The sequence below is a fragment of the Cavia porcellus genome, unplaced genomic scaffold (assembly GCF_034190915.1).
Source record: "Cavia porcellus strain 051 isolate PalLab524CR breed Dunkin Hartley unplaced genomic scaffold, mCavPor4.1 scaffold_20, whole genome shotgun sequence".
NCBI classification, from domain to species: domain Eukaryota; kingdom Metazoa; phylum Chordata; class Mammalia; order Rodentia; family Caviidae; genus Cavia; species Cavia porcellus.
Genome location: NW_026947503.1, coordinates 1,488,379 through 1,514,642, shown reverse-complemented (window position 1 = coordinate 1,514,642; position 26,264 = coordinate 1,488,379). Strand labels below are relative to the sequence as shown.

General features: G+C 50.0%; 1 protein-coding gene across 7 annotated transcripts in view; it reads left to right on the top strand.

Annotated features, from left to right (window-relative positions):
- Nfatc1 (nuclear factor of activated T cells 1) overlaps positions 1-26,264 on the top strand; it is a 110,089-nt gene that overhangs the window by 18,303 nt on the left and 65,522 nt on the right. For all 7 annotated transcript variants that reach the window (XM_063231405.1, XM_063231406.1, XM_013145198.3 and 4 more), the window contains exons 3-4: positions 9,381-9,540; positions 25,057-25,259. In XM_063231405.1, coding sequence (XP_063087475.1) covers positions 9,381-9,540; positions 25,057-25,259 — 363 coding nt within the window. The remainder of the gene's footprint in view (positions 1-9,380; positions 9,541-25,056; positions 25,260-26,264) is intronic.

Below are 26,264 nucleotides of genomic sequence, written 5' to 3'. Positions count from 1 at the left end.
TGGTTGTAGCTCCCCAGCCTATCTTTTCAGACACTTGAAAAGTTACCCTCCTGACTCCAAGCAGATGTGGGTGGCCTGTGCCTCCCTTAGCTCCTCTCAGTGGCCCACACTTAGAACAAGGTTTTAACTGAGCTCCTGTGACCAAGAGACTGGAAGGCAGGCCATCCATTTCCGGAAGTGCACAGTTGTCTTCCAGGCCTTGAGAACTAAGGCTGTGACTGCTCCACCTGGACTACAGGGGCTGAAGGCTCCAGCGGAGTCCCGACAGGGAGGGAGGAAAGCTGCGAGTAGATGCGTGTTCTGTGTGTTCAGGAGCCCTGTGCAAGGCTGCCAGGCAGCAAGAAGGGGACCGAAGCACCCTGGAGGAGAGCTCTGCCCTGGAGGACCCCTGCAGGTGGAACCCATGAAGCTGTACGGGAGCTCTCGGGAGCACTGAGGACATTGTGTCCCTTGGTCACCAGCCACGGCACCCATCACACTTCCCTCAGTGCCAGGAGACCGTACTCCACGGTCCTGGTTTCTGTCTAGATTTGCTTGACATTTCGATTAAGATTTTTAAAGAGGCTGAAAATAGAAGGTCCGTATTTTATGGAAGGACAGTGGCCCTTGGTCCCCTTTGGAATGTTCTTCTGTGGGGAAAGGTATTTCTGTGGGGAATTCAGGTATTTCTGTGTTCCTAGAAAAGACAAGATCACTTGAATCTTTGTGTCTTTGTGCTCAGGTTTTTAGATCCAACCGTGGAGACTTGAACTGTTGCTAATCTCAGAATGGTTACCGTGTCGTTTGATTACTGTGTCTGTTTTGCTCATGTTGTTCTTGCATGGGTTGGGGGAAGGGTGGATCCAGGCTCAGAAGCTGTCACAAGTCCCCAGTTTTGAGATTTTCCTCCAGCTAGACGACAGCACGGAGAGCTGCTGTGCATCACTGATGACAGACATAACATTCAACTCCTGCCCAGATGTTCTTGTTTGAGAAATGAGGTAGAAAGTAGCGGCTGTAACTTGCAGCTGGGTCAGATGTGGAGAATGTCTCTGCTTAGGGACAGAAATCTGGAGTCTTGAGATAAAATGTTTTATCTGTTTTTATTACCTATTGTAAAATATTTTCTGGAAGGTGGGGTTTGGCACACAAGTATTGTTAGCCATTGACAAAGAGTAATTGGAAAGACTGTGTTTGAGTGAAGGCTTTTCCCTCCAATACTGCCTAATTAAAATGCTCACTCTGACTTTGATTTCTGTCGGCATGGAGCTGAGACAGAGCCTTTCCCAGGCCAGGACAAATTGCTCAGATTTTGGCCAGCCTCTGCTGGGATAGAGTTGGCTCAGCTCTGCACATGGAAGATTCTGGTTTCCTTTGGAAGGAGGTGCTTCTCCTTGGATATGGAGATCACATGCATGTTCCTGAGAAGCAGCAATTACAGACATATTCTGGAAGCTCTCAGTGAAGGAGAGATTGTGCACTTCCATCCCCGTCGATGGGCAGTGTGTCAGAGGCAAGTGTCCATTACTGTTCAGAGATTGCTGTTTTTGAACAAGGTGATTCACCTTGGTCTTCAGAATGCGGCCTGAGCAGACCTCAAGTCACATGGAAGTGTCCCCCTTGTCTCGGGGCTGTCTCTGTGAAGGTGAGTGTGGCTTTGTGTGTACCCAAAGCTGCAGACCATGTTTGGACTTGTCCTGATGACCCTTGCTTCTCTTGAAGCCATAACCCTGAGGGTCAAGGGGCCCATGTAGCCAGCAGCATGGTCACCTAGATGTGTTTCCTGAGACCCATGGAGCAGCTCAGGCACCAAGGTGATGAGCTCTGCTGTGGAGGTGCAGAGTGCATGGGTGCACCTCATATGGTGAAGGAGGGGACTGCCTGTGAAAATGTCAAGACATGAAGTTCAAAAGCAAGGAGCCTTGTGGTTTCCAGACTCTTATTGGGCTTAGCATGGTGCGGTCATTGTGGTCAGATGCCAGGCTTGAGCTATCCTCATCTTGCCACAGCCTGCATGGTCACCTGAGGGCTGGGGGTGCCCAGTGGTGCATGTTAGTGCAGACTGGCATTATTCTCTTCAGCCAGAAACCAAAGAGGAGTGAGCCAGGCGGCTGCTTTTGGCAGTGCCGCCATGTGGGAGCTGTAACTGGTGCTGTGCTCGTGCACGAGCTCCAGGTGGGCTGTCTCGTCTGTGGCCCTGGGCTGTGATTCCGGGTATTAGAGTCCTCAGTTTCAGCCACAGCTGATGCACTGTTGGGCATCTGTGTGTGTCTACCCTGGGTGGAGCAGGTGTTTGAAATGGTATATCCATTGATGGCTGAGAAACTGTCTTAATTTCACCTTGGATCAGCATGCCCTGAACTGGGAATATTTAAGCTTAGCTGTAAGTGCCTTCTTCTGCTTAACCAGTGTTCAGGTTTTCCTGTAGTCGGGACAAACTAAGTAGATGAGTGAGTTTTGTGAACTTTTGTAGTGAATGACAGTTCAGCATTACTCAGACCTCAGGGCAATGGGAGCCTTGGTGCAGTGACTTTTTCGGCCTTATCTACAGTCATTTGTGTGATACTGAGTTTCTTAGTGATTTATAAATTTTTAAAAAATTTTTTCAGAAGTGACCACAGAAGGCGTGGCCTGAAGCATTCTCATTGCTCAGATGGCCTCAATATAACCACAGGTAGCTGTGACTTCCAGGAAGAAGTTGGCCTAGAAAAAGAAGTGGTTTTCAGAAACTTGAATCCCTGAGCGTAGTGGGTGAGGAAGAGCAACCTGGGAGTCCTTGGGCTCTCGAGGCCTTCATCCTGTGGGTGTCCTCCTCCCAGGGAAGTCTCTGCCCCGTGGGTGTCCTTGTCCACGAGTGCTTGTCTTCCTGGGGCACTTCTCCCTGTCTGTAGGCCCTTCCTCTCTGCAGGCTCTCAGCCTGAGAATCCGTATAGGAGAGAAGCTGTGCATAACTCGTGTGGCATCTGTCCAATCTCTGGTCGGGACAGGCTGGGAGAGTTCCTTTCTTTCCCAGCTTTGCCCTCACTCATGAGCAGAAGGGTGTCTGGGCATCCTGAGCAGCTGTGTTCACTGTGCTGCAGTCTTCCAGCAGGGAAGTGGACTCTGTGCTTGGAGCACAAGGGAGCTGTTAACTCTGGGGCGAGGCTGGGAGTTCAGGTCTCCTGGGGAACCAGAGGCTCAACCTGGCTCTTGCTCTGCTCTGACTCTGCCCGAGTTCAGTGACAGCCATAAGGTCCCTGCAGGCCAGATCTGGGCTCCAGACTCAATTGAAGGTTGGTGGGATATCCCTGTGTGTTTTTTGGAGGGGAGTCTGTGGGTGTACAGTGGAGGGAATAGGCAAGATCAAAATGGATCCTCCAAGAGACTAGAAGAGAGGGTTTCCTTGGAAAATCTAAGCACAACCAATTCATATGAAATTCCAGAATCTGTCATATAAAGCAAAGATTCCCCCACTGTTACCAGTTGCTCATGTTCTAGATCTGTGACGTTGACTGGACTTTTACTCCTAACCCTGATGCCTGTGCCCCTGGTGGAACAGATGCATGAACTTTCATGCTCAACCTGTGCAGGGATCCTGGCTCCCAGTGCACCCAGAGCTGTTGGGAAACAGGGCAAAAGGAGGAGAGCTAAGTGCCCAAGGGCTCTGGGTTGTGCCTGGTCCCGGGGCAGCAGGTGGCCAGCCAGCCTACACAGCTGGCATGTTGGGGACTGAACCAAGACCGTCAGGATAAGGGGCAGAGACCGGTGGAGGGTGGCTCCATGAGGATGGCAGAAGGGCTGGAGATTGGTTCCCTGTGTTATCCATTTCTTTCTTCTGGTGTTTCATAAAGGTTCATTTTTGACAGTGTGTGCTGTCGGGGACCTTTGTTTATTCACATCTTCCCTGAGCCCCAGAGTGCAGAGTGCTCATCACGGGTTCTTGGGAGAGACATTAGTGACAGGTGTACAGAAAACCAGTACCAAGAACAGGACAGCAGAGGGCCAAAGGTCAGATTCCTTTCCATCTATGAGATTTGAAGGCTCCAAGAATTCCAGGGTTGCTGTGTCTCCCCCCCCCCCCCGCCACAATTCCTGCCTTTCATTGAGACCCTTGTTCTTGGAATTCAAGGGTTATAGCCATGTAGTTCTTGAGGTCCTGCCAGGTACACTGTGGAGGCTGAGTACATGCCCCCAGTGGCAGGCCTGGCAGGGCAGGAGTGCCTAGTCCAGAAAGTGGGGAGTGTGTCACCAACAGATGCTGCACCCCATCAGTCAGAACTTGGTTTTATCCTTGGCCAACCACGTGTCTTCTCCCAACTGAGTCGGACCTCTCCAGAGCAGGGCAAACTTTTTTAGGCCAGATTCTCTTTTTAGAGGGCTGTAATCAGCTCTAGACCCTGGAGAGATTACTCTGTGGTCCTGGGCTCGGCATCAGGTGGATGGGTGGATGGAGCCTTGTGGCTTAGCAGTGGCTGAGAAACGCACTGAAAACCCCCTCACCTTCCTTCCTTTGTTCTTTTTTTCTTTCTTTCTTTCTTTTTGAACTAAGGGAAAAATCCAAACAGCTAAACAATGAGGAGCCCTTTGGCTGCTGACCCTGAGAAAATGTGTTATAACTTTGAAAATCTTGTTTTTGTTAAACTTGCTTTTATTATCCTTCCTTTAGGCAATTTTAGCCCTGCCAGATTTAGAGTTCATCTATCATAGAATTACAGGAGTCATACATAGCCTGTCCGTGTCTCTTCACGAAGGGATATTAACTTTTTCTTGGAAAATTCAGACTGGAAAGGATTTTAGCTAAGGCATGTAATCATAGCTGCCTCCTTGGTGTTTCTACGAGAGTGGTTAAACGGGGTCCTTCTGCTTCTTTGGGGGCTTCCTTGAGAGTGACTGGTCACGCTCAGAAAGGGGACCCAGAAGACCTTCAGTACCCCTGATCAGCTGACCGTGGTGGGGGAGGGGCGTGCACAGGAGGTTAGCATTTGAGACATTATTTTTAAAAATACAGTTTTGGGGGTTATACACATTAGATCGTTTACTGTGAATATTTTAATCAGAAATAAGAAATTCCTGAGAATTCTGTGACTTTGACTGTCACAGTGATCATTTTAGTTCTTGTCCTCCAGACTTACTCTTCAGAACTGTTTTTGGTCTTTCACTTTTCATGTCAGGAAACTTTAAACATAGAGTGAGGGAGGCCGTGTCTGCCTGTCACACCACAGGCATCCTATCACTTCATCTGTTTCCATGCGTCTCTTTAAAGGTGAGAACTCATCTCGAGACATTAATAATACCATTGTGTCATCTGGTGACAAATGTAAAGCAGGTCAGGGTTAGGGTCCCCTGGCAGTTGCTGCCCAGGTTCTGCGTGGGGTCCTTTGTGTGGCAATAGATACCTTTGCTGCCGTCTTCCCCATGAAAGTTGCAGTGGACACTTTTGTCTCCCATCTGGGTTTTACAAGTGGCTTCTACAGTGTTATTTGGCTCTTTGGTCCAAGTGTAATCTGTTTATCCCTCCAGCTGCTGTGGCTCCAGGCCCTCTAGGGCTTGGATTTTTTGTTTGGCCAAGTGATTTTCACATCTCTTAGTGGTATCGATGGGCTTTTAAGGACTTTGTTTAACTGGGGTACCCGTGGTCTACAACAGGCCGGCTCGTGCTGGATCAGGCAGCTGGGGTGGAGCTGCCCTGGTGGGCAGACTGGCCAGATCCTGTCCCTCCTGGGGGGCTGGACTGTGAAGGCAGTGGGTGAGGAGTTGTGGGCTCCATTGCACCCTCATTAGCAGTTTGTTGTCGCCATGATGACCTGGGCTTTGGGTTCTGATGCAGCTAACACTGTGTTTCAGTGTTCCTTCCTGTGGTTTACTTGCTCGCTGGGCCCCTTGGGCAGAGCTCAGAGAAACCTCTAACATGAAGCGTTGTCTCAGAAGACTGTCTTAGGTCGGTCTTTCTGAACTCTGGGAGGAGGCCTGTGTGTGCTTCTGACCTGGGAAGTGGGGCTGTGTAGGAGACCCTACCGTGTATCCCTTTAACAGCCCGCCACAGCAGCGGCCAGGCAGGGAGGTGTTCCCTTGGCTTTGCAGGCGCTTAGGGGAGCCGAGCTGGGAAATGCTGCTGACCCTGTGTAGATAGGAGCTGGAGACGCGGAGACTTTGGGGCTCTGGCTCTGAACTGCAGCGTGTAGGTGGCTCCCATGCTGTGAACTGTGCACCTGCTCATCCTCCACGCTTTTCCTGTGAGAGGGACGCAGCCTTTCTCATGGGAAGTGGGTCTCAGTGCTGTGAGCGGTGATTCAGACAGGGAGAGCTGGAACTCCTCCTGCCACACACCCACAGGCTGTGGAAGGTATGACTGGCCTCACGAAGCCTGGCTGTGCTCCTTCCCACCCCGCACCCCGGCACAGAAGGGCATCAAACACCAGAGCCCAAGCTTCTGGGACTCCCAGAAGTAAGGAGCAATTCTTACCAGAATTTCCATGCACACATTCAGGAGAAGTCTGCGATCGAAGGTGTGGTTTGGCAGGCTTTGAGGTGCCAGCAGGCTGATGTCTGTGGGGGGGTAGTGTTGGGCTTGCCACCTGGACGCAGCTGTGGCTGTCAGGGTCCCAGTGCTGTTCACTCCCAGGTCCACATGTGTGTTTTGTTACTGTCTTATGTCCTACATCATTTGTTTACTGGACCCATTCTTTATCCATAAAGGGATTGCACTTTATAAGCAACTGTTCCCAACAGGGCCAGAGCATGGTGACTGACACGCATCTGACAATGTTGATGATGGTGGATGTCACCCCACCATGGCTGTCCATCACTGCTGGACAGCTGGCCTCTGTGGAGAGGGAGGCAGGCCTCAGGTGTGTGCCAGAGCTCTGGGATTTCATCATATTTTTAGCAAGACACAGGAAAGATACCAAGTGGATACTTAGAAGCCTAGATACTTCTAGAATCTTCCCTGATAGTGATGATAGTATTTACTGTATGTATAGTTATTATTCATATACCACATGTTATCTTCAGTTTTGCCCATAGCTCTAAGTATGGTCTGAAGATGGGAACTGTGTCTGAGGAAGCGCACTGGCAGAGTTCTCACACATCAGACTCGTGCTGGGACCGGTTGACAGAGGAACTGTGCTACTTAGTGCGTGGAGGGAACACGGGGCCCCCGCATCAGGCACCCTGGACACTGGTGTTCTTTGCCTGTGCACCTGTGCTAAGGAAGGGTCAGGGGGCTGTCCCAGTTTAATCATGTGCTGTTCACATCACTGGCGTATAATACAAAGTGCTGGAGGCAAAGCATGGTGTCCAGCAAAAGAGTAATAATTATGCCATCAGATGTGATTTGTGAGTAATAAGCCCTAATGCTCAAATATGACCTTTCTTTACAAAATCAGAGCCAGCACTCAGGAGATTCAGGGAAAAGGATCGTCATGGGTTAAAGTACTAAGTGTTGAGACACTCCTGCAAAAATAAAAGAACAAAACAAGTAAAACCTAAAGCCATAGTACATGTAGAAATACGTATGTATCTTTCCAGGTGTTGGGACGACACCTTTGGGTGTGTAGGTTAAATGATAGGTGGATGACTTTAAATGGCTTACATTTGTACCAGACTAGTTGACCTTAGGGACCTGTGCAGCCTCCTGATTTCTTGGTTGCATTGAGCACAACTTTTAAAAAGACAGAATTATGTGAAAGATAAGGTTAAAGTTGGAAGTCAGGATCCTTTCTGAGTACAGGGCCTCGATTAGTGAACTTCAGCTGCTAGGGCCGGAACTGTTCAGGGAGGTCTTCTGGCAGCAGGAAAAGCCGTGCCTCCCTTTGCTATGGGGCCCCCAGAGCGCGGTAGGTGGGGGTAGAAGAGTTGCCCTATCCAACTGCACTCTGCTCCAGGTTTGGTCCTTTTTTCTAATCTAAGAAGCAGATTTATATTGTTTTATGGAGCTGCTAAATTCATATTGAAAATCTCCAACCAACAGTAACAATCCTAATTTTCTATATTATAGTATTTATTTCATACACTGTTATTACTGTGAGCTGTATACCCATTGTGTTGTAAATCTATAAATGATCCAACAACAACCTACACAAAATTATTCTTGTACCATAAGTGCACAAGGTTTAGACCCTCTCACCTTTAGAAAGGTGGTCAGCTTTGCCAGTGTTGCGGTGCTGGGCTTTCCCTCTTTCCCTGTTTGCTGCTTCTCTTTTCCGTCTGTCTCTGTGTGTGTCTGTCTGCCTCTGTGTCCGTGTGTCTGTCTCTCTCTGTTTCTGACTGAGATGCTTAGCCTCGGGCAGTGGACACCTTGTGTGCTGGGTAGCCCCCCTGCCTGTACGCTTTCCACTGGTCAGGGGCCTGGCGTGATCAGGGGGCCCCGAATGCAGAGTAACTGTGTTTTGGCTCTGTCTCCCGCACTAGGAACCAGGCCCCTCACCTCATGCTCTGCCTGCCCCTGCCCAGCAGCTCTGTCATCCTCTGCTCTCTGTAGAGAGGCCTTCCCCAGGACGCTGCCCTCCCTCTTGGCCAAGCCCTCTGCTTAGCCGCTCTTCCGCCTGGCAGCATTGCCGGAAACTGGGCGTGTGATGAGATAACCCCACACAGGAAATGGCCCTGACAGCCACAGCCGAGAGACTGCTTGGCACACGCAGTCCATCCCAAACAGCAGTGCTTGCGAGACCAGCCATGCCCAAGGTGTGCCGGGGGCTTTCTTGTTCTGGGCAGACACAGATGCTTACCATTTGAACCCAGTCCTGGGAGTCAGACATGAGGGGATTTGTGCAGGGCTTCTGGGTCACTTTGCAGCTGATCATGAGCGAGTCAGTGCTTGCTGCAGGCAGGTTGGCATGAGCAGTTGTTTGCCTTTTTCTCAGGTCTGGGCAGAAGATGCTGGTGAATTGGGGGTTTCAGGGAAACTGCTCCCAGAGCCCCACAACAGCTGGCCATAGAAGAGGCCACCAAGATGTAGCTCCCAGGTCACAAGGCAGTAACTGCCCCCAGCAGGCATCTGCAGGCCTCTTCCGTGGCTCTGGGCAGGAGTTGGGTCAGTGTCTTGGATTCTGGCTGGGGCTGTTCAGAGAGTAGGATCGTGAGCTCTGCCCACACTAAGAAGCCTTGTTTCTTGACGTGTGCCTGTGATTTTACAAGGCTTTTCAGTCAGGACCCTGTCTTGTGAGGAAGTTTAGATGATTTACAGAAACTTATCACAAAGGGAGAAAACATTTTGATTGAGATGTGAAGGGCTGGAATCTGTGACCTCACATGGTGATAAAGTGGCTGCTGGCTCTACCCTACTCACGTCACTCAAATCAGGACTTGGCAGGTGCTAGGAATGTAAGGTAGAGAGTGGCCTGCTAGTGGTGGCTGGAGGTATGTGCAGTGGTCCAAGAGTGTGTCCACTGGCCTGGGCTTAATGGTTCTCTCTTCCTTTGCAGCCCATCTCTGCCTGCTCTTGACTGGCAGCTGCCGTCCCACTCCGGCCCCTATGAGCTGCGGATTGAGGTACAGCCCAAATCTCACCACAGAGCTCACTACGAGACAGAGGGCAGCCGGGGGGCCGTGAAGGCATCAGCCGGAGGACACCCCATTGTGCAGGTACGGGGGGCGCTGGATCAGAGACTGGTGTGAATCTTGGTGCTTCTCACCCGACGGATGACTGGAGAGCAGCAGCTCACCTGGTTCCCCCATTCTCACTGGTGCGCCTCGCCTTCCCACCAGGGCGGCTAAGTGTTACGAATCATACCTTGTACGATTCATACAAGGTACCTTGGGTTCACTTTCTCCTCAGTGTAGATGCTTCTTGACCTAGAAGAGTTGTGTCCTGATGAACCAAATTCCCTTTTGGTCCTGGATACTATGGTGCCCTTACTGCACTTGGCCAGCATTATGACCCCGTATGCTAGTTCAGGAGCAAAATTTCAAGTGTAATTCTTCTGAATGCATATCTGTGACTGATTGCTTTCATACCATTGTAAAACTGGAAGATTACAAGGTAAATTTTGTAAGTCAGGGACCAACTGTGCAATCTCAAGGGGGAAGACCCATAGCCCTTGTCCTTACAGATCATCTGTAACTGTTTGAAAGGTTTGCCCAAGGCAGATGTGTGTACACCTGTGCCCCTGAGGATGTGATGCACTGGATGGATAATTCTTATGACTGTGTTCTCCAGATGTGCTCTAACTACCTGCCTTACCTCTGCTGGGTGTTTGGAAGAAAATGCAGGTGCCAGGTGTAGGCATGGGTATGGCCTGGGAGGCCTGTGCTCCCAGCCTGCAGGGTGGCGTCCGAGGGGCAGGTGACGAGGTGGAGGCTGCCCTGGGAGAGGTGGTGAGCCAGGCCACAGCCATATCTGTGTGGGTCCCTTGCTGGAGACTGGGAACCCCCAGTGGTAGCTCTGGGTCCATATCCCTGACTGGTTGATGCCTTGGGTAGGGAGCCAATTCATTTGCTGTAGCTTAGCCATCCATCAGCAATGGTTGGGAGACACGCCAGTGACCTCGAGGGGCCAGTATGTCTCCCAATCTGTTCTGTTTCTTTGCTACTAAGACATCGATGTGAAATCCCAGTGATGTGATTGCTTCCTTTGTCATGCCTGTCACCATGGGCGCTTTAGACCCACCCCTAGTTGTTGCTTTACAACAGCCAAAGAGAGGCCTTTTTGCCTTCTGGCCAGGTCTCCAGCCATGAGGCATTATACAGAGCCCTTTCCCCAGTGCCCTCAGCATTACCAACCTGGCACTAGCCCTGCTATTTAGGGAATGACACAGGCTGGGAGGGGTACTCAGCAAGGCACCCTGTATTTTTATTTTATTCCATTTAGGTAAATAAAAAGCTTGTGAGGGCAGGAGGCCATGCAGACAAATGGCTGTTTGCCAATGCAGCAATCAGCTACATGGAATTAGCCAGGCAAGGTGCAGAAATGAAGTACTTTAGCAGCGCTTGCAGATGATATTAAGGTGATATTTGTGGCCTGTGTGCTTGACGCCAATTAATACCTACTTTGTTAGCTGCTTGATGTGAGAAAATGCAGGAGACACATCAGCACACAGCAGCCCATTTGACATTTTAAGTTTTCCCTTCCCAGGTGGAAAAAGGTCAGATAATGCCTGCATTTAGTTGCGCTAAATAACTACAGGTATTTACCTCCAATTTTTTGCTGTGGTTTTCACTGAATGAAAGTGCATTATTGCTGAATGGAAAAGATATTAAAAAGAAAGGAAATAAGTCAGTTAAAGAAGGAGGCATGAAAGTAAGCAATAAAGAAATAATAGCTGAACACCCCATCCCCATTTATTGTAAATTATATCAGTAAGGGGTGCTGGGCATGGGCCCGAGCGGGGTAAACACTGAGCCTTTCTCACGAGAGGTAGAGCATTGGACTCCAGTCTGTGCCTTTGTGGCGTTTGCTTTTTGGAGGATACAATGGTGATGAGTGTGGAGAGTCCTTGAGTTTTAACTGACTGGTTTCCACCATCATCCAGTGGCCCCAGTGACTGTAGTCAAGCACCGTGACACCCCAGCAAGCCCACAGTGTGGCTGGAGGCTGCAGATTTAGCTCCATTGCTGCCAACCCCTGCCCTGGGCACAGGGCACTACATTCATCTGTCAGTACAGGCAGTGTTGAGGAAATTGGCATATTAAAGGAATTGTGAAAGTTGAAATAGTCATTTAAAATGTCTCTAATATATATGCTCAAAAGTATTTCAAGTCAAGTGATCCGTGTTGGTGGAGGGTGACATGAGACAGATAAGATGTTTCAGCAAAGCAGCCGATCTCCACCACTTCTTTATAGTTGAAAAATCCCTGAACAGAAAAGAAATCCAGGATCTGTCATCATTTCTCATGGTGAAAAAGTAGTAATTTAGAGTTTTCTGATGTATCCCTGCTCTGTGAGCTCAGTCTATGCCAGTGTGAGGTAAGCAACTAAAAAGAGGGGGTTTTGGGGTTTTGTTTTCTTTTTCGGTTGGTGGACCACAAATTGGATAAAAATAGTATTTGCACATAATTATAAAACATATGAAAATAGAAAACTCTCTCACTTGCTACGAAAGCTCTGTAACCACAAGGTTCTGTTCTGTGCTGTTGAGTTATTTTGACACATCCTTTGACACCTGCCGCCCCAGTGCCCAGCCCTCCTCTTGCTTCCAGAGGTGGGTTCATGATGCTGGGGACCGAGTGAGGCCACAACTCAGTCACCCCTATGGGCTGTCGCATGGTCAGTGGACACTGTTGCAGCCTCAGCTGTTCGGAGCCACTGTCTTCTGGGGGTCGTGAGAGCCCTGACATGTTCAGAGGTGCTAGTCTCTCTGGTATATGCGGAGATCCATTTCCCTGTGTGTTTCACAGAGATGGTTTGTAAAACCAGACCTAGCAATCTGTGGCAGTGATTACCTTAGCAGTGCCCCCGAGGAAGGTGGGAAGAAGCGAGAGGGAACACCGATGCCTGCCTCTGATGCCATGGGGAGGTGCAGGAGAGGCAGCCCGTGGCACTGACGCCATGTCTGCCACAGGAAGCCTCATTCGGGTGTAGTCAGAGATTGCAGCATCTCAGATTAGTGTTGGTGTTCAGCTCAGCCTCCCTGTGTGGAGAGGACTGGCCCCAGCCGGGGCTAGCTAGTGGTGGACAGAGGCTCCTTCTCTTTGCTGGTGTTGAGGGTTCTGCTCTTAGGATCATCCCTTCACCAGGGGCGGAGTCCCTGCTGCCCTCCCATGAATTTGTCTTTCTCATGCTGGGGAATAAGTGGAGTGGTCTCTGGGTCCTGCTGGCCATCAGGTCATTACCAAGCTGTCCACACTTGCAAACCACCAACTTTGTAACCATAGGATTCATAACACCACCCCAGAAGGGAAGCAGACAAAACCTGGGTGGGAGGAGTGAGGCCCTTGGCTCATCCAGCACATGTCAGGCTTGCCTGGCAGTTCACAGGGCAGATTCGAGGTCAGCTCCACAGCCCCTGGGTGGACCTGGCAGCTGTGGTGCCAGCTCCCCTCACCTCTGATGACACTTGTCCTACAGGGGCCGAGGCTGGGGCTCTCCAGTCTGCCTCCAGAGCTCACAATGGCCCACTTCATTATTATGTCCAAACCAATGAGAAAGGGATGAGGGAGCCCTGAAATTTTGACACTTAACTTTTCCTTAGTATAGCAAATGCCTTGACCTATCCACCCTAAAGGAAAGGTCTGGCTAGGACTCCCAGCTTCCCTTACGGGGTGCCAGTTGGTGAAATGTCAGGTCCCTCTTGTAGGTCTCCTCCTGGCCTTGGCGCCCTCTGGCCAACAGTCATCTGATTCTATCCCAGTGGTTGGTACCACTCTGAGTCACTGCTGAAGGAGGAGACCAAATTCTCCTGACCTGGATGGGTGATGACCAGGTTGTCCTGAAGCCTCTCATGGAAGCACGGGGGCAGCCTCCATTGCTTCAACTCTGACCTGCCCCAGTGTGACCCATCTGGTGTGAGCATGTGGAGCTCAGCAGGAATGGAGTCTGATCTCTGACCCGAGTAGGGTCACAGAGGATTCAGCTCTGCTTACCTATCACCAAAACAGCTTGCCTGATAACATCGGCCCATCGAGCAGGAGGCTGACTCTATGTGAATAATTAATAGGCCACTGAAATGTGAAACACCTGAACCTGGTCAATTCCTGAACAGCATTTTAGGGTTACAGTTTGTGACCCATCCGTTAGGATAGTGACCAGCATACCCCTGCCGGGCTATGAATGATTTGAATCAAAGAGCCGTGAGCATTAGCCAGGCAAGGGCTGTGGAGCTTGCCTTGCCATGTGGGTACTTAGGCAGAGGCAGCAAAGTGGGCTGTCAAAGGTTAGGTAGGACCAGATGGAGAGGACGCTGGACAGCAGGGTCTTGCTGGTGTTGCGGAGTCTCTTTCCATCTTTTGACTTTGGGTCAGTTTTGCCCCCCCCCCCCAGACCCATGACAAATACCTCTTCCATCACACAAGAAGTTTGGCGGCTGAGGACTAGAGAGTATCGCCCACCAGGAAATGACTCATCTTTCTCAGATGGGAGTTCAAGTCGACCTTTTCATTCTAGGTAGTGCCTTTCCCTAAGTCCTAGAGAAGGCTTTAGAGTGTTAACTGTTAGGAGAACCAGGTTCCAGAAGGGTGTTTGAATCCTGAGAATGTATAGCTCCTCTCAGCCTCTGAGCAGCCTGCTCTGCCCCACCCAGGAGCACCCTCCTTTTCCTGTGTACCCCACCACCACCAGAGCATATGCAAAAGGGCTGTCACAGAAGCCAGTGAGTAGTTACCACTGGAACAGGTTCTCCACAGGGCCTGTGAGGAGCTAGACATGAGGGTGGTGGCCTGCTCCAGGCAGGGGATCCTGGGTCGTGACGCTGTGTGAAGGAGGTTGCAATACAGTGCTGACCCCAGCCAGACTGAGTTGCCCAGCTGCTGCCAAACGCAGCTGACCTGCTCATGGTGTGGATTAATTTTTCATGGGTTGGCCTCGGCACCTGGACAGCAGTCCTCTCCTCTTTCAGGATATTTCAGGGCAAATGCTGCCTCCTTCCCTGTCTACCCGGTGCACAAAGCAAAGCTTTTCTTGGCCTCACAGTTACCTTCTTCTCCTCTGCATGGGCATTGCAGTGCACTGTTTTGAGGGCCACTCTGAAGATCCAGTTCTGAAGTGCTGTGAGTTGGCCTTGGCCATCTATGAAATACACAGTCACCTCTCTGACCACGAGAATCAGTTTCTTCTTCTGTCCTGAGTGGTGAGTGAGGACACTAAATGCCAGAAAGACACTTAGTGGGCAGCTTTCCCTTGTGAGCATGAGCGAGTGGAGTTGGTCTGTCTGGTATCATTCATAGCAACACTTGAGGAAATAGATAGGACTTTGCTGAGATCTGCTGATGAGTGCTGAAGGCTTGTGGTCTCAGGTGCACAGATGTGGTCTCAAATCCACAGCTGGATTTCTGAACACAGTTCAGAACCTGCTTGTCTGTCAGAGCCGGGGAAGGGAGATCACGGTCCCCATAGCAGTGAACCTACCTTGGCAGAGCATTGAAAAGGAGTCTGAGGTTCTTGTGGTAGTTGTACCCACCCAGGCAGAGCCATGGAGACTGAGGTCCCTGAGGCACTACGCCCATCAGGGAGGGCTCCAAGCCGAGCTGCAAGTGAGGACCCATCCAGAGCATTACAACCCTCCAGACACTGTTACTAGCCCCCAAATCTTCTGATTAGGGAGCTTTGGGGAGATGTTAGTGCGAGCTTAACTCAGACACAGAACTTGCTAAAGACTTTCTATAATGATGTCACATGCACATTATTTCAAGTGGTTTTCCCCAGTGTTCTTTGAGGGCAGAGCCTGTGCCGCAGTTTACAGTGGAGACCGTGTGCACTCATAGGCCTGCCTGAGTGTGCTCTGTCTGGCCCTCAGATCCTCCCGTTGGCACAGGTGGGGTGCAGACAAGATGACAACCAGAAGGACAGTGGAGAGGACCCCCCCCCTGCCTGGGGCCTCAGCAGCAGGGCTCTGATGTCCTTCCCAGCTGGGTATGCTCTTCCTCCACAGAGGCTTCTGTGCTCCAGGACCCACAGGCAGCGCATGGCCCACAGTCCACACATGGCGCCTACTCTGATGTGAAGGCGATGCAGAATGTGGCTGTGGTGCTGTGTCTTTAGAGCATCTCCTTGTCCGAGGAGGTGCTGGAGTGGAGGGTTCTGTTACAGGACCATTCCCTCCTGCTGTGCTCAGGCTGACTGAGAGTGGGGGTTGTGATACCCGACATCTACCCGGCCTGGCTCACTGGCCTTGCCATGGCCCTGTCCTGGGAGAACACTGGGCCCTGTGTGTGGACAGAAATACTGTTCTCTCCCTGGCTGGGTGGGTGGACTCCTTTAGCAGCAAACTCCAGCCAGTGAGAGGGGCAGCCAGATGTGGGCCTATGTCCCTATAGTGTGACACAAAGGATTTGTGGTGACCCCTGTAGGACTCACTGTCTCTGGGCCTTGTTCCTGCCCCAGCTTGGCCACCTTTGGGGGTCTATCTCTAAAGGTCAGGCTGTCCTCCATCTGCTCTGAGGACCCCGTAAGGTGTGGCCACAAGCCTTTGTTCTTTGCACAGATGTAAATCTGCCAAAGTGTGCCCTGCCATATCTCAGAGGCCACGCCCTGAGGACGATTTCATCAGGAGACCCACGGAGAGCAGGCAGTGGCAGGCCTGCCTCTGTAGGCTGGAGAAGCCAGGGACAGTGGCCATCATTGGGGGCTGACCTCGCTTCTCAGAGATCTTGGGTTTGCCTCTGTGTCCACACTGAGTGTCACTGTAGTGTGCTAGGGATAGTGAGACTTGGCTCCGGGCCGGTAAGTGCTGCATGGAGCTGGGTGCTTCTGAGAGCCTCAGCTCTATGGGAGGGAGACAGTGGCCTGGGGATGTCGTTTCAGGGTGTGTGTGTCACAGCATGGAGAGGTGGGTGCTTCCTACATTGTTGGGCCAGTCCCAGTAGTTTTCTGGTTCTCCTTGCTGTATTTCCCAGAGATGGGTCCAGGAATCCCACTGAGGGGTCTGGGTGGGGAGTGCCACAAGCTGAGAGACCTGTCACCCAGCAGGTGACCTGGCAAGTGTTAGGTCCTCCCACTGCTTGATGTTGGACAATGAGCTTTCCTGTGTGGGTTTATGGAAGGAGCAGCCTCTACTCCGGCAGCAGGCAGTGTATGTCAGGCTCTGGGCTTATCTTGAGTGTCTTGTACTTTCGTTTAATGTCCCTAAACGGTCCCAAGGCCCATGAGGCTTTTTTATAGGTTATTTTTTTTTTCTCTGCAGATAGTTGGGGCTTCTCGGTGTGTTTTTAATTAGAAATGCTAAATGTAGTGTTTCCGGGCAGAACCTTCCTCAATCAGAAGCTAATGCAGCTTTCCCTCCCTGGATGCTTCCTCATGGGTCTGCATCCGTTGCATCCCGTGAGGCTCTGGTGGAAGAGCCCATAGAGTCCCGCCCTGCTTGGTGCTCTGCCGCAGTGGCTGTGCCTGTCTTGGGTGCCTGTCCCCCAGGTTCAGGTGGGAAGAGCAAGGAAGCCACCTGCAGTCCCCATGAGGATAGCCTGCTCCCTGAGGTGCCCCAGGGTTTCCTGATGGTCTGGATCTCCTCTGGAGGTTGTAAGGCGATCGATCGGCGCTGCTACCCCAGGGACTGTCCTGACTGCATGGCTCCAGCTGGACTCCTCTTGTCCCCTCCTAGAGCACTGGGCCCTGGAGAATCAGTCCCAGGCCACAGTCCTCTTTGTGCTGCATGCACAGGTACATGGGGTTGCGGGGTTAGCAGATGTCCTTGGTAAAACGCCTCCAGTGTTTGCCCAGTGTCTTCTCTCAGGAGAGGTCCACCCATTTCCACCAGCAAGTGCTCAGTGAGAGGAACCACTTTTTCTCCCTTGTATCCTGGCAGAGTTGGGGAAGGGGCTAGAAGGACAGCCATTGCAGGAGTAAACCTAGCTGCAGAGCTGGAAGGTGGAGATCTAAGGAGCTGGACCTCCTCAGATTACTCCACTCCTGGGGAGTTGGAAAGCACATGTTGCCTCACAGACTGCCCTGGGCTGCAGCCTGCCATTGATCGTGAAGACAGATGCACTCATGCCCTGACCCATACTTTCTTATTTTTTTATACTTTCTTATTTTTATTCATGAGCTTCTTATTTGTGTGGGTCCTGTCTTTGCTTGTACAACTTATGTCATGGAATCTACATCCAGTGCGGGTCTGAGGTCTCAGCAGGACAAGGGCTTTAGTCCAATTGTCCTGTCTTCCCCATTGAGCTCCCTGCATCCAGGGTTGCATGTGGTGAACTGCATCCCAGGGAGGTGTGGGGCTCACTTTGCTGGGACCTGACAGGAAAGCAAGCCTGGGCTCTCTCATTCTGGAGTGACACCACTGAGTCCGCTGCCTGTACTGTCAGCTTTGGGGGACGGTGATGAGCTTCCTGGGAAGGGTGAGGTGCCAGCGGCTAAACTCTCCTTTGCAGGCTGAAGGCCGAGGCAGAACCATAAAGCTTGCTTTCTCTGTTTTTGGAAGTTAAATAGCATAACTTTTCCCTGCAAAATCCCACATTGATGTTTATGTTTAAACTGCACCAGATACTGGGGAGTACAAGGAGAGAGGAAGCTGGGGGGACAGTGGCCCTGCATTGCCACTGGTGATGCTGGCTCCAGACGCCGTGGTAAGGCCAGGGAGGCATAGCTGAGTTGAGTATTTTCCAGCCACAATGTGTGGCTTTTCCATCTGTACTTCATGCACATCAGAGACTTGCTGCATGTGGAATTAAATAAATGCATTTTTTGGTCTTTTCACTATGGATCAATCTGGTGTCACATGTATGCTAGGCAAGTGTTGTGCTACTGAGCTATGTGACATCCTAGCCTCTAGAGAAGTTTTGAATAAATCAAATAATTTTTTATTCAAGTCTAGAAAAGCTTCAGGCCTACTGCGAGGCAGTGACTTACTGCTTCCTAGAGACACTGATCAGGCTCCTGGTGTGCCAAGGCCCTGGATAATCCTGCTTTTGGAATACTTACACAGACAGACTCTAATGGTCCTTGTTGCTTATTTTCTACCTTTCTTGAGATGTTTATACAGATAAACCCATTATGGTTCTCACTTTATTTTTTATTTTCTGCTTTCTTGGAAATGCAGAGACACTTCATGTATAAACAGACCAGGAGCTGGGCATGATGGCACATGCTTGCAATCCCAGGACGCTAGGGTGCTGATACAGAAGGATTGTAAGTTGGAGCCTAATTCTGACAACTTGCTGACTATGAGACCCCCATCTCAAAAATGAGTAAAAATTTCTTTAAAGGAATGGGGATGCTATTCAGTACAAAGTGTCTGGTTTGATCCCCAGTGCCCATCATGGAAAGACCAGACACAGTAACAGCATATCCTTTGTCCTGAAGGAGACACACGTAGCAACTCACGGCCTTGCTGCTGTGTGCTGTGAGTCTGCTGAGTGTGGCTTGAGGTTCCTGCTGAAGGCCACTTGTGTGCTGGCCGGCTGCCTGCTGCTGTCTGTTTACAAACACAGATCTACTTTTGTCTATGTATGTAAACATGGTATAAGTAATTGACAAAACAAATCTATTCACGAGGAGGACTCTCAGATTTAAGTGATATTTTATGGAGCAAAACCAGTATTGCTGTTGGCTCATTACATACATGTACATACACAAAACCAAATGCACACATTCCCAAATGCATGCAGACATGTGTGTTCACACACATGCTGACCTGCCACACAAATATGCATGCACACCACTACATGTATGCATATGCTCATGCACATACATGCATAAAATCAATTGTACACATCCCTGAGCACATGAACCCATGCATGAATCATGACATCAGCTCCATGGCTGCTGTTGCTGCCTGTGCTGGCAGTTCTGGTCCAGTTACCTGCTGCAGAACAACAATGCCTCAGTGCTGACTAGTAAAAGCTCTTGCGGTGTGAATATCCTGCCTCCTTGCAGCCAAGAGCACCAGGGTGGTGGGGCAGAAATGAGCTGGGCCTGGCCCCTATTGCTGCAGTGAGGGCTTTAGGGTGGCTGCGAGGGCTGTGCATTCTGACGGGATGCCCGTCTCCTGTAGCCCCTGGACGGCAGGGAATAGAACTTCTACTTCGGGAAAACTTCCCCTCACGGTGAGGAGCTCTTTTCCTGTTAGTGTTACTTGGGGCTGAAAATAATCTGAGACAATATGGATACAACACAAATAATCACTTAAATTAATCCAGTGGAGGAAATTTGGGTCAAAAAAAGTGAAGCAAGCCCTGGCATTGGTCCCCCAGTACATTAGTCAGTCTGTTAATTAATAAGCAAGTACACAAGTACATTTAAAAATTGGGAAACTGCTTTGCAAACTGGGCTTCCCCTCCTGGCCTGCTTTTTGGGGGTATTATGAAATACAAATGTTACTTCTGGGTCTTAAACTTATAATTCCCTTTATGTGATTAGTACAAAGATGCCATATGTCTTAAAGGAGGAATGTCATAGGAGGGTATCCTCTGCTTAGTTTGTGTGTAAGCAACTTAAAATGACTAGTTGAAAGGTAGTTGATTTCCACCAGTTAGCAGCTGTTTGTAAATCTGGTGTCTTCTGCCGCAGGAGGAGCTTTGGGTGAGCTCCAGCCCTAAATAAATTGTCCTCCGTTGTTCTGTTCACTTGTCATCTCACCATGTAAGTGCTGAGGTAAGCAGAGGAGCTAAAAACAAACATTTTAATGCGAGGAAACTTGTGGCCCTTACACCTTGCAAACGGAATAATACATTTTGTTTAGTTTAGGTGGAAGCAGAGAGGTCATTGTCATGACAGGTAACTTCATAAACTCTTTTCTGACAGACACTATTATGTGCCAGAGGCAGAAGGTCCATGCAGGGGGATGTGTAAAGCAGTTCACATTTCTTTCCTTAAAATGAACTTCATGGTTTAAATAATAGATGTTTATCTCCCAGGTTAAACCTTAAATATTCTCATTTTCACTGAAATGGCGTTTTTCTAAAGATAAAATTATACCCCAAATTCACTGTCTTCCATGGCCATCAGAGAACTGCCAGAGCAGGGGCCCTAGGGAGTCTTGAAGTGTCATTTTATAGTTATCTGACCTTAGCCAGGCTGGACCAGAGCCCTTGGGCTGCTCTAGGCCCTGCCCACCGAGAGCATTTTGGCCCAAGACCCATTTGCATATTCCTGTGTTAAATTTCACAAAATGGAATACTAAGTGGCAAAATCTGCCTCTGACACTCTTTACATTTCCCACTGTAAACCATCTTTCCTCCTGTAGAGTAACGGTTTCTTAGTGAGCTCATTAGGTGGGTGAGGGACTGCAGACTTTGCAGCAGTGAACAGACCGGATAGGCTGGTCCTGGTCTCCTGTTTCAGCTGAACACTCACTGTAAAGACTCATATTTTCATTCAGAAAAGGATCTGTTTTCTAAAGGGAAAGGCATTTTGTTCCTGGAGAGTTGGGCAGTGCTAGCAGCAACCACTCTGAACCGTGTGGGGAGCCAGATTTCCCCATGGGTGGCCTTGACTGTGAGACTGTAGCATCTGTGTTTAGCTGGCTTCTTGGTTGCTTTCCTCATCCCTCAGACACGATGCCTCGTGCCCATGACTTAAAGGAGCAGAGGTTTATTTTGGCTCATGGTTGTAGTCCACGGTCAGCTCCAAGGCATGACAGCATGGTAGAGGAGCACAGTGACCAGGAAGCAGAGAGTGACAGCAGGAAACTGGAAGGGAACTAAACCAGACCCCACTTCCTAACAACAAGTCAGCTGTAGTGCCCCCATGATCCAGCCACCTGTCAACACACAAGATTTTGGGGCCCATTTCAGATCTAAACCACTTTCGATCTAGGCAGACCCATGAGATGGAAACCGTGGGGTGGGGCATATTGCTCTCTCACTATACCCGGTACTGACTGAAGCCTTCTACCTGGGCACCTTGAGCTCTTCCAGGAAGACCAGGGGTTCAGCAGGCATCCTCTGCAGGTGTGTCTTACTTAGCATGTAGCCTGAAGATGCTGGCACAGCCATTCTGTGGCAGGTGCACATGTATCAGAAGAAGCACTCAACTTGTAATGAAATAATCAGTCTGAGGTGGTCAATTCATGGGTACTATGGATGCTATACACAAAGATTCATACATCTTCCTGCAAGAACTTGCCCACAGTAGAGCCAGTATTGCAGAGCACACACAGAGAGATCGCTGGCAATGACACCATACCTGCCACACAGACATATCCTACACAAAGCCCATCCTCTGCCCTTGTGAAGCCTACAAGTGATGTTAGAGCCTCCATTGGTCAATCCGCAGCTTATGACAAGCACTGGCTCTAAGAATTAATCAGAGCTGCTGGGCAAGCTGCCTAGAGATGCCCTACAAAGCCCCACACTAGTGTCTAGAGATTGCTGGTGGCGGATTCACTCAGGCCTCAGCAGTCAGTACTCTTGACTAGTAGTACAGCTTCTTGTATGCCCGGTGGTCACATCTATAGGGTGTGTTGTGAAGGAGACAGGCAGATGGGTTGATGGGGTTGGTGACTGACCCCTAGCAGTTCCTTATCTGGCCCTGGTCCTGGCCCAGTGAAGCAGGCTGTTATGCATGAGGACTTGGGTCCTTTGCCCCTGAATCCCCAAATCTGCTCTCAAGCTGAACTGGAAGTGTGTCCTACTCTTGGCACTCAGCTCACTGACTGACTCTCCCTCCAGAACTCCAGGCTCCGATGGATCATCTCATGGAATCCTTTTCTGATGTCTTCATCTTTCAATTGAGGAATTCCAGTGGCCAAGTCTTTTGTGGCTTGCACGGATGGTTCCTGAGGGTCTGAGCTGTGCTGAGTGCAGGCACCAATGGAATCATGAGGGGCTTTCAGTCATTTCTGTTCCCCACGGCTGGTACTAGGGATGAAGCCAGGGCCTTCACACTGAGCTACATCCTTGGCCCCTTTTTTATTTTTTACTTTGACACAGGATCTCATTATGTTGCCCAGGCTGGGCTCGAATTTGTGAACCTCCTGATTCAGCCTTCCAGATTACCGGGATGAAGGGCATGCACCACCACACCCAGGTTTTTACTTCTTATCTTAAATTCAGCTCCCCTGTGTGTGTGCTGAAGTCTCAGTCAGGCTAAAGAGGAGGAAGTTAGTGGACCTAGAAAGACCCCCATGTACTGCATGGGGTTGAGGGCAGGGGAAACAAACTTTTGCTGCATACAAACCTCTAAGAGTTCAGGGTCAGCCCTCAGACGCCACCAGCTGCTTTTGTTCCCTCTTCAGAGTGGCTGTGCACCTCACCCTTCAGTGGGAGCCAGGGCAGAGCAGCACAGGTTCTCCTGAGCCCTGTGTTCTGGGTGGGCTGGTACCTCCTTCCCTGTGGAAGCAGCAAGCTTTCACTTGTAACGTGGCCTCTCAAAGGTCTTTGGGGAATGTGTCCTTTGTTGAAACTCCCACCTAGCCAGGTCCAAAAACCAGGCCTCCTGTGCTCATTGAGGCGGCAAATTACTGTGTCTGCACCCAAGTGAGGCTTTGATGCAATAGAGAACACATTTTTTTCCCTGCTGCTACTGGCTGGGGGGCTGATAATTGAACGAGAGGATGTAGGCTGTACCTGTTTGAAGTATACTGTCAGCTCAGGGTCCTTTTATCTGGTGGCAGTGTTTGTTCTGGCCAAGTGCCACGTGCTGGTGGTTCGGAAGAGTTAATGAATATCACGATGCTGTGGCCTCTTGTAATGAGCACCCCACCTTGCATCAAGCCAGAGGCTGTGGCTGCCGATCTTCACATGAAGGATGTGTGAGGGGCCAGGGCCTTATAAAAAGCCAGCACCCATTGCCCACATCAAAATCCAGCAGCAACTAATTGCAATATCTGATTTTCTGTTTCCCATTTCTGAAGTTCATTGCTTTTTCCAAAATGGCATATTAAAAAGAAAATTTACAGACCTCTACCAGCCCATGAGGTTGGAATTTTGATTAAAGTCAAGCAGACAATGGGTTGGACCCAGGGGTGGGTCTGTGTTTCTTTCTTCTTATGTTATCTCACTTTCTCTTCTTTCTGAGAATTTCTGGGTACATTTTGTGGCTGGAGTTTCTTTGCATCTTGGAGCTTGGCTTTGTTGTAGTTGTTGTTGCCGTATTCCTAAGGGATACGTGGTGTTTCTGTCCCTTAGTCTCCTACTCTGTATCCCTAAAATCAAACTCTTTCTGGTCTCCTTAGCCCATCTCCATGTGTCCAGCCTTACACCAACCTTGACTCTGAGTGCTGAGGTCCACCTCCTAACACTTCTGCCTGCATCCATGCATGAACAGATCCCTGATGACAACAACCAGAGCTTCCCTGGAAGCCCTCACAGGCTCGGGGCCGAACTGCTGGCACAGTCACCAGTGGTGGCAGGAGGAGAAGGAAGAGACTGTGCACCCATGGGGCAGAGACCTCGCAGCCTGTGCCAGGCATAGGTGGCTCTGGATTCCTACGAGTGTTATCTAACCCAGCCTTTCCCTGTGGGGCTGCAGGGCCCTTTGGGGTGCAGCCAGGTGTGCCTATAGTGTCAGCTCTCAGGATTCTGTGGCTGGAATGGACAAAGGCTCCCAGAGGGTGGCAGGTTTTTACCACCAGGACTAAGATGTAGGACGTCTTCTGAAGTACAGCCTTATGGTGACCCTCTCATGTCCTGGAAGCAACATGTGGAATTGCTCTGGATCTGCTTTGCCATACCTTATTTGAGCTGTGTGCATTCTGTTTCTGAGGCCATGGCTACACCAAGTGGAGAGGGTGGTGGGAAATCCACAGCAGTCCTGTTGTGCGGGGTCCACCGCTGGTTGGCAGATGCTCAGCTCACCTGCCTACAGTCTCCTGGGCTTCACCAGAGTGACTGAGGCTGCCACTTGCTTCTGAACAAAGAGAGATGCACCCAGCCAGTCAGAAAAGGGATGCATCTTGGTGCAGGTCCAATTTTATGTTTGTTTGCAAATGCTGTTTACTCAGGATGTTTGGACTCCATACTCTGCTCACTTCACTTAACTGAAGACAGGGAAGTGTAGGTGCTGTCCTTTTGTGGCTGTGTGCATGGATATAATATTAAGACAGAGCATAGCCTTAGAGCTCAGATTTTGGAGGCGACCACCTTGGTTGGCAGCTCAAGTGCTGAGGAAGGAGGCTGTTTGCTCCCTTGGAAGCTACTTACGATGTGCACAGGACAGAGGGATAAGATGGTAGGCTCTGCTGTAGGCGCCTTTCCACCAGTCCTGCCTGGACAGGAGGTAAACACAGGCCGTGATGGCGGTTGTCATTGGTGCTGGGGGTGCTGCAGCTTGGGTGCACACTGTCTTGTGTTGTACGTATGTACAGGCATGTATGAGGTAAGGTACACATATAGGAAAGAAACAGAAGTATTTAAAGCCTAACTTGTGTGCCCCAGGACCTTCAGGATAACAAGGCATTTTGCAAGTTTGAAGAAGTACCAGTGTTATATGATTATTACAGAGAAATAAAAGGGGTGGGGTGCTGGACACTTGGCAGCTGTAGCTGCTTTCTTTTTGATTCACATACACTTCATTTCCAGAAGTTTATGTGCATGGTACTTAGTGGGAGTTTTTTCTTCTCTTGCCAGCTACATGGTTACTTGGAAAATGAGCCACTCACTCTACAGCTGTTCATTGGGACAGCGGACGACCGCCTACTGCGGCCCCATGCCTTCTACCAGGTCCACCGGATCACAGGGAAAACGGTTTCCACTACCAGCCACGAGGCCATCCTGTCCAACACCAAAGTCCTGGAGATCCCGCTGCTGCCGGAAAATAACATGCGAGCCATGTAAGCCTCTGGGGGCTCTGGCTGTGGGCGACACTGCTTTGCTTCTGCATCCCAGGGCTTTCTCACAGCTCCAGGCCGGGCGTCGTGGCTCAGCATCTAAATAAACTGCAAATATTTATGACAGCGGATTTGTTTCTTTCTAGGGTTTCAGCCACTGTGTATATTGCCACTTAAAATAAGCATCTCCGTTACACAGCTGTAAATACCTCCCCAAGTGCCTCATTTACCTCCTAAATATGACACCTATTTATTTCTGAATGTAGGAGTGCAAATTAGAAGAATGGCTGAAATGCAAACACTGGAAAACGAAACAGCAATGTCTCTTGGTGTGTTTGCACCCTGAGAGTTGCTGACATTGCTGATATGGCCAGTTCTGGCATGCAAAATCAAACTAGCTTATAGAGAAATTTATCAAAAAGCAGAAGACACACCAGGTGACAGAAGAGAGGGTGTTGTCGTTTAATCCTATGAATTGAGTGACTATCGTGCCACGCTCATCAACCCTGAGCTGTGAATGAAGGAGAGAGAGAGGCCGCACTGGGTGTACCCATGTTGTTTGCCTTGTATGGGGACCCATAGTGGGGCCAACAGATAATTAACACATATGTACATATAAAGAAGCAAAGCTCAAGTAGTGAGAGTGGAAACACATGGTAAGTGAGACAGGATTGGTGCTAGGAGACTTGGAGCTGCTTTTGAAGGCAGGGCAGGGCAAGTGTCTCCAGCAGGTACCATTTGGTGAGAGCCAGTGTGCAGGAGGGGCTGCGTATGTGGAGTGCTCAGTGGCCTCATGCCAAAGCCATAGGGCAGGAGGGGATTTTGGGCACTTATTGGCCAGTAAGGAGACTCAGTGTGTCTGGTTCAGCATGGTAATGGAGTGTAGGTGAGGTGGGGAAGGGCTGGATCACACAGCACTTTGTTTGATCCTAATAAGTTATTTATAACTTTAACGCCCTCTCCCTGAAAACAGGGAGAGCTCTTTCTCCATGCTGGCTGTTCCTGAAT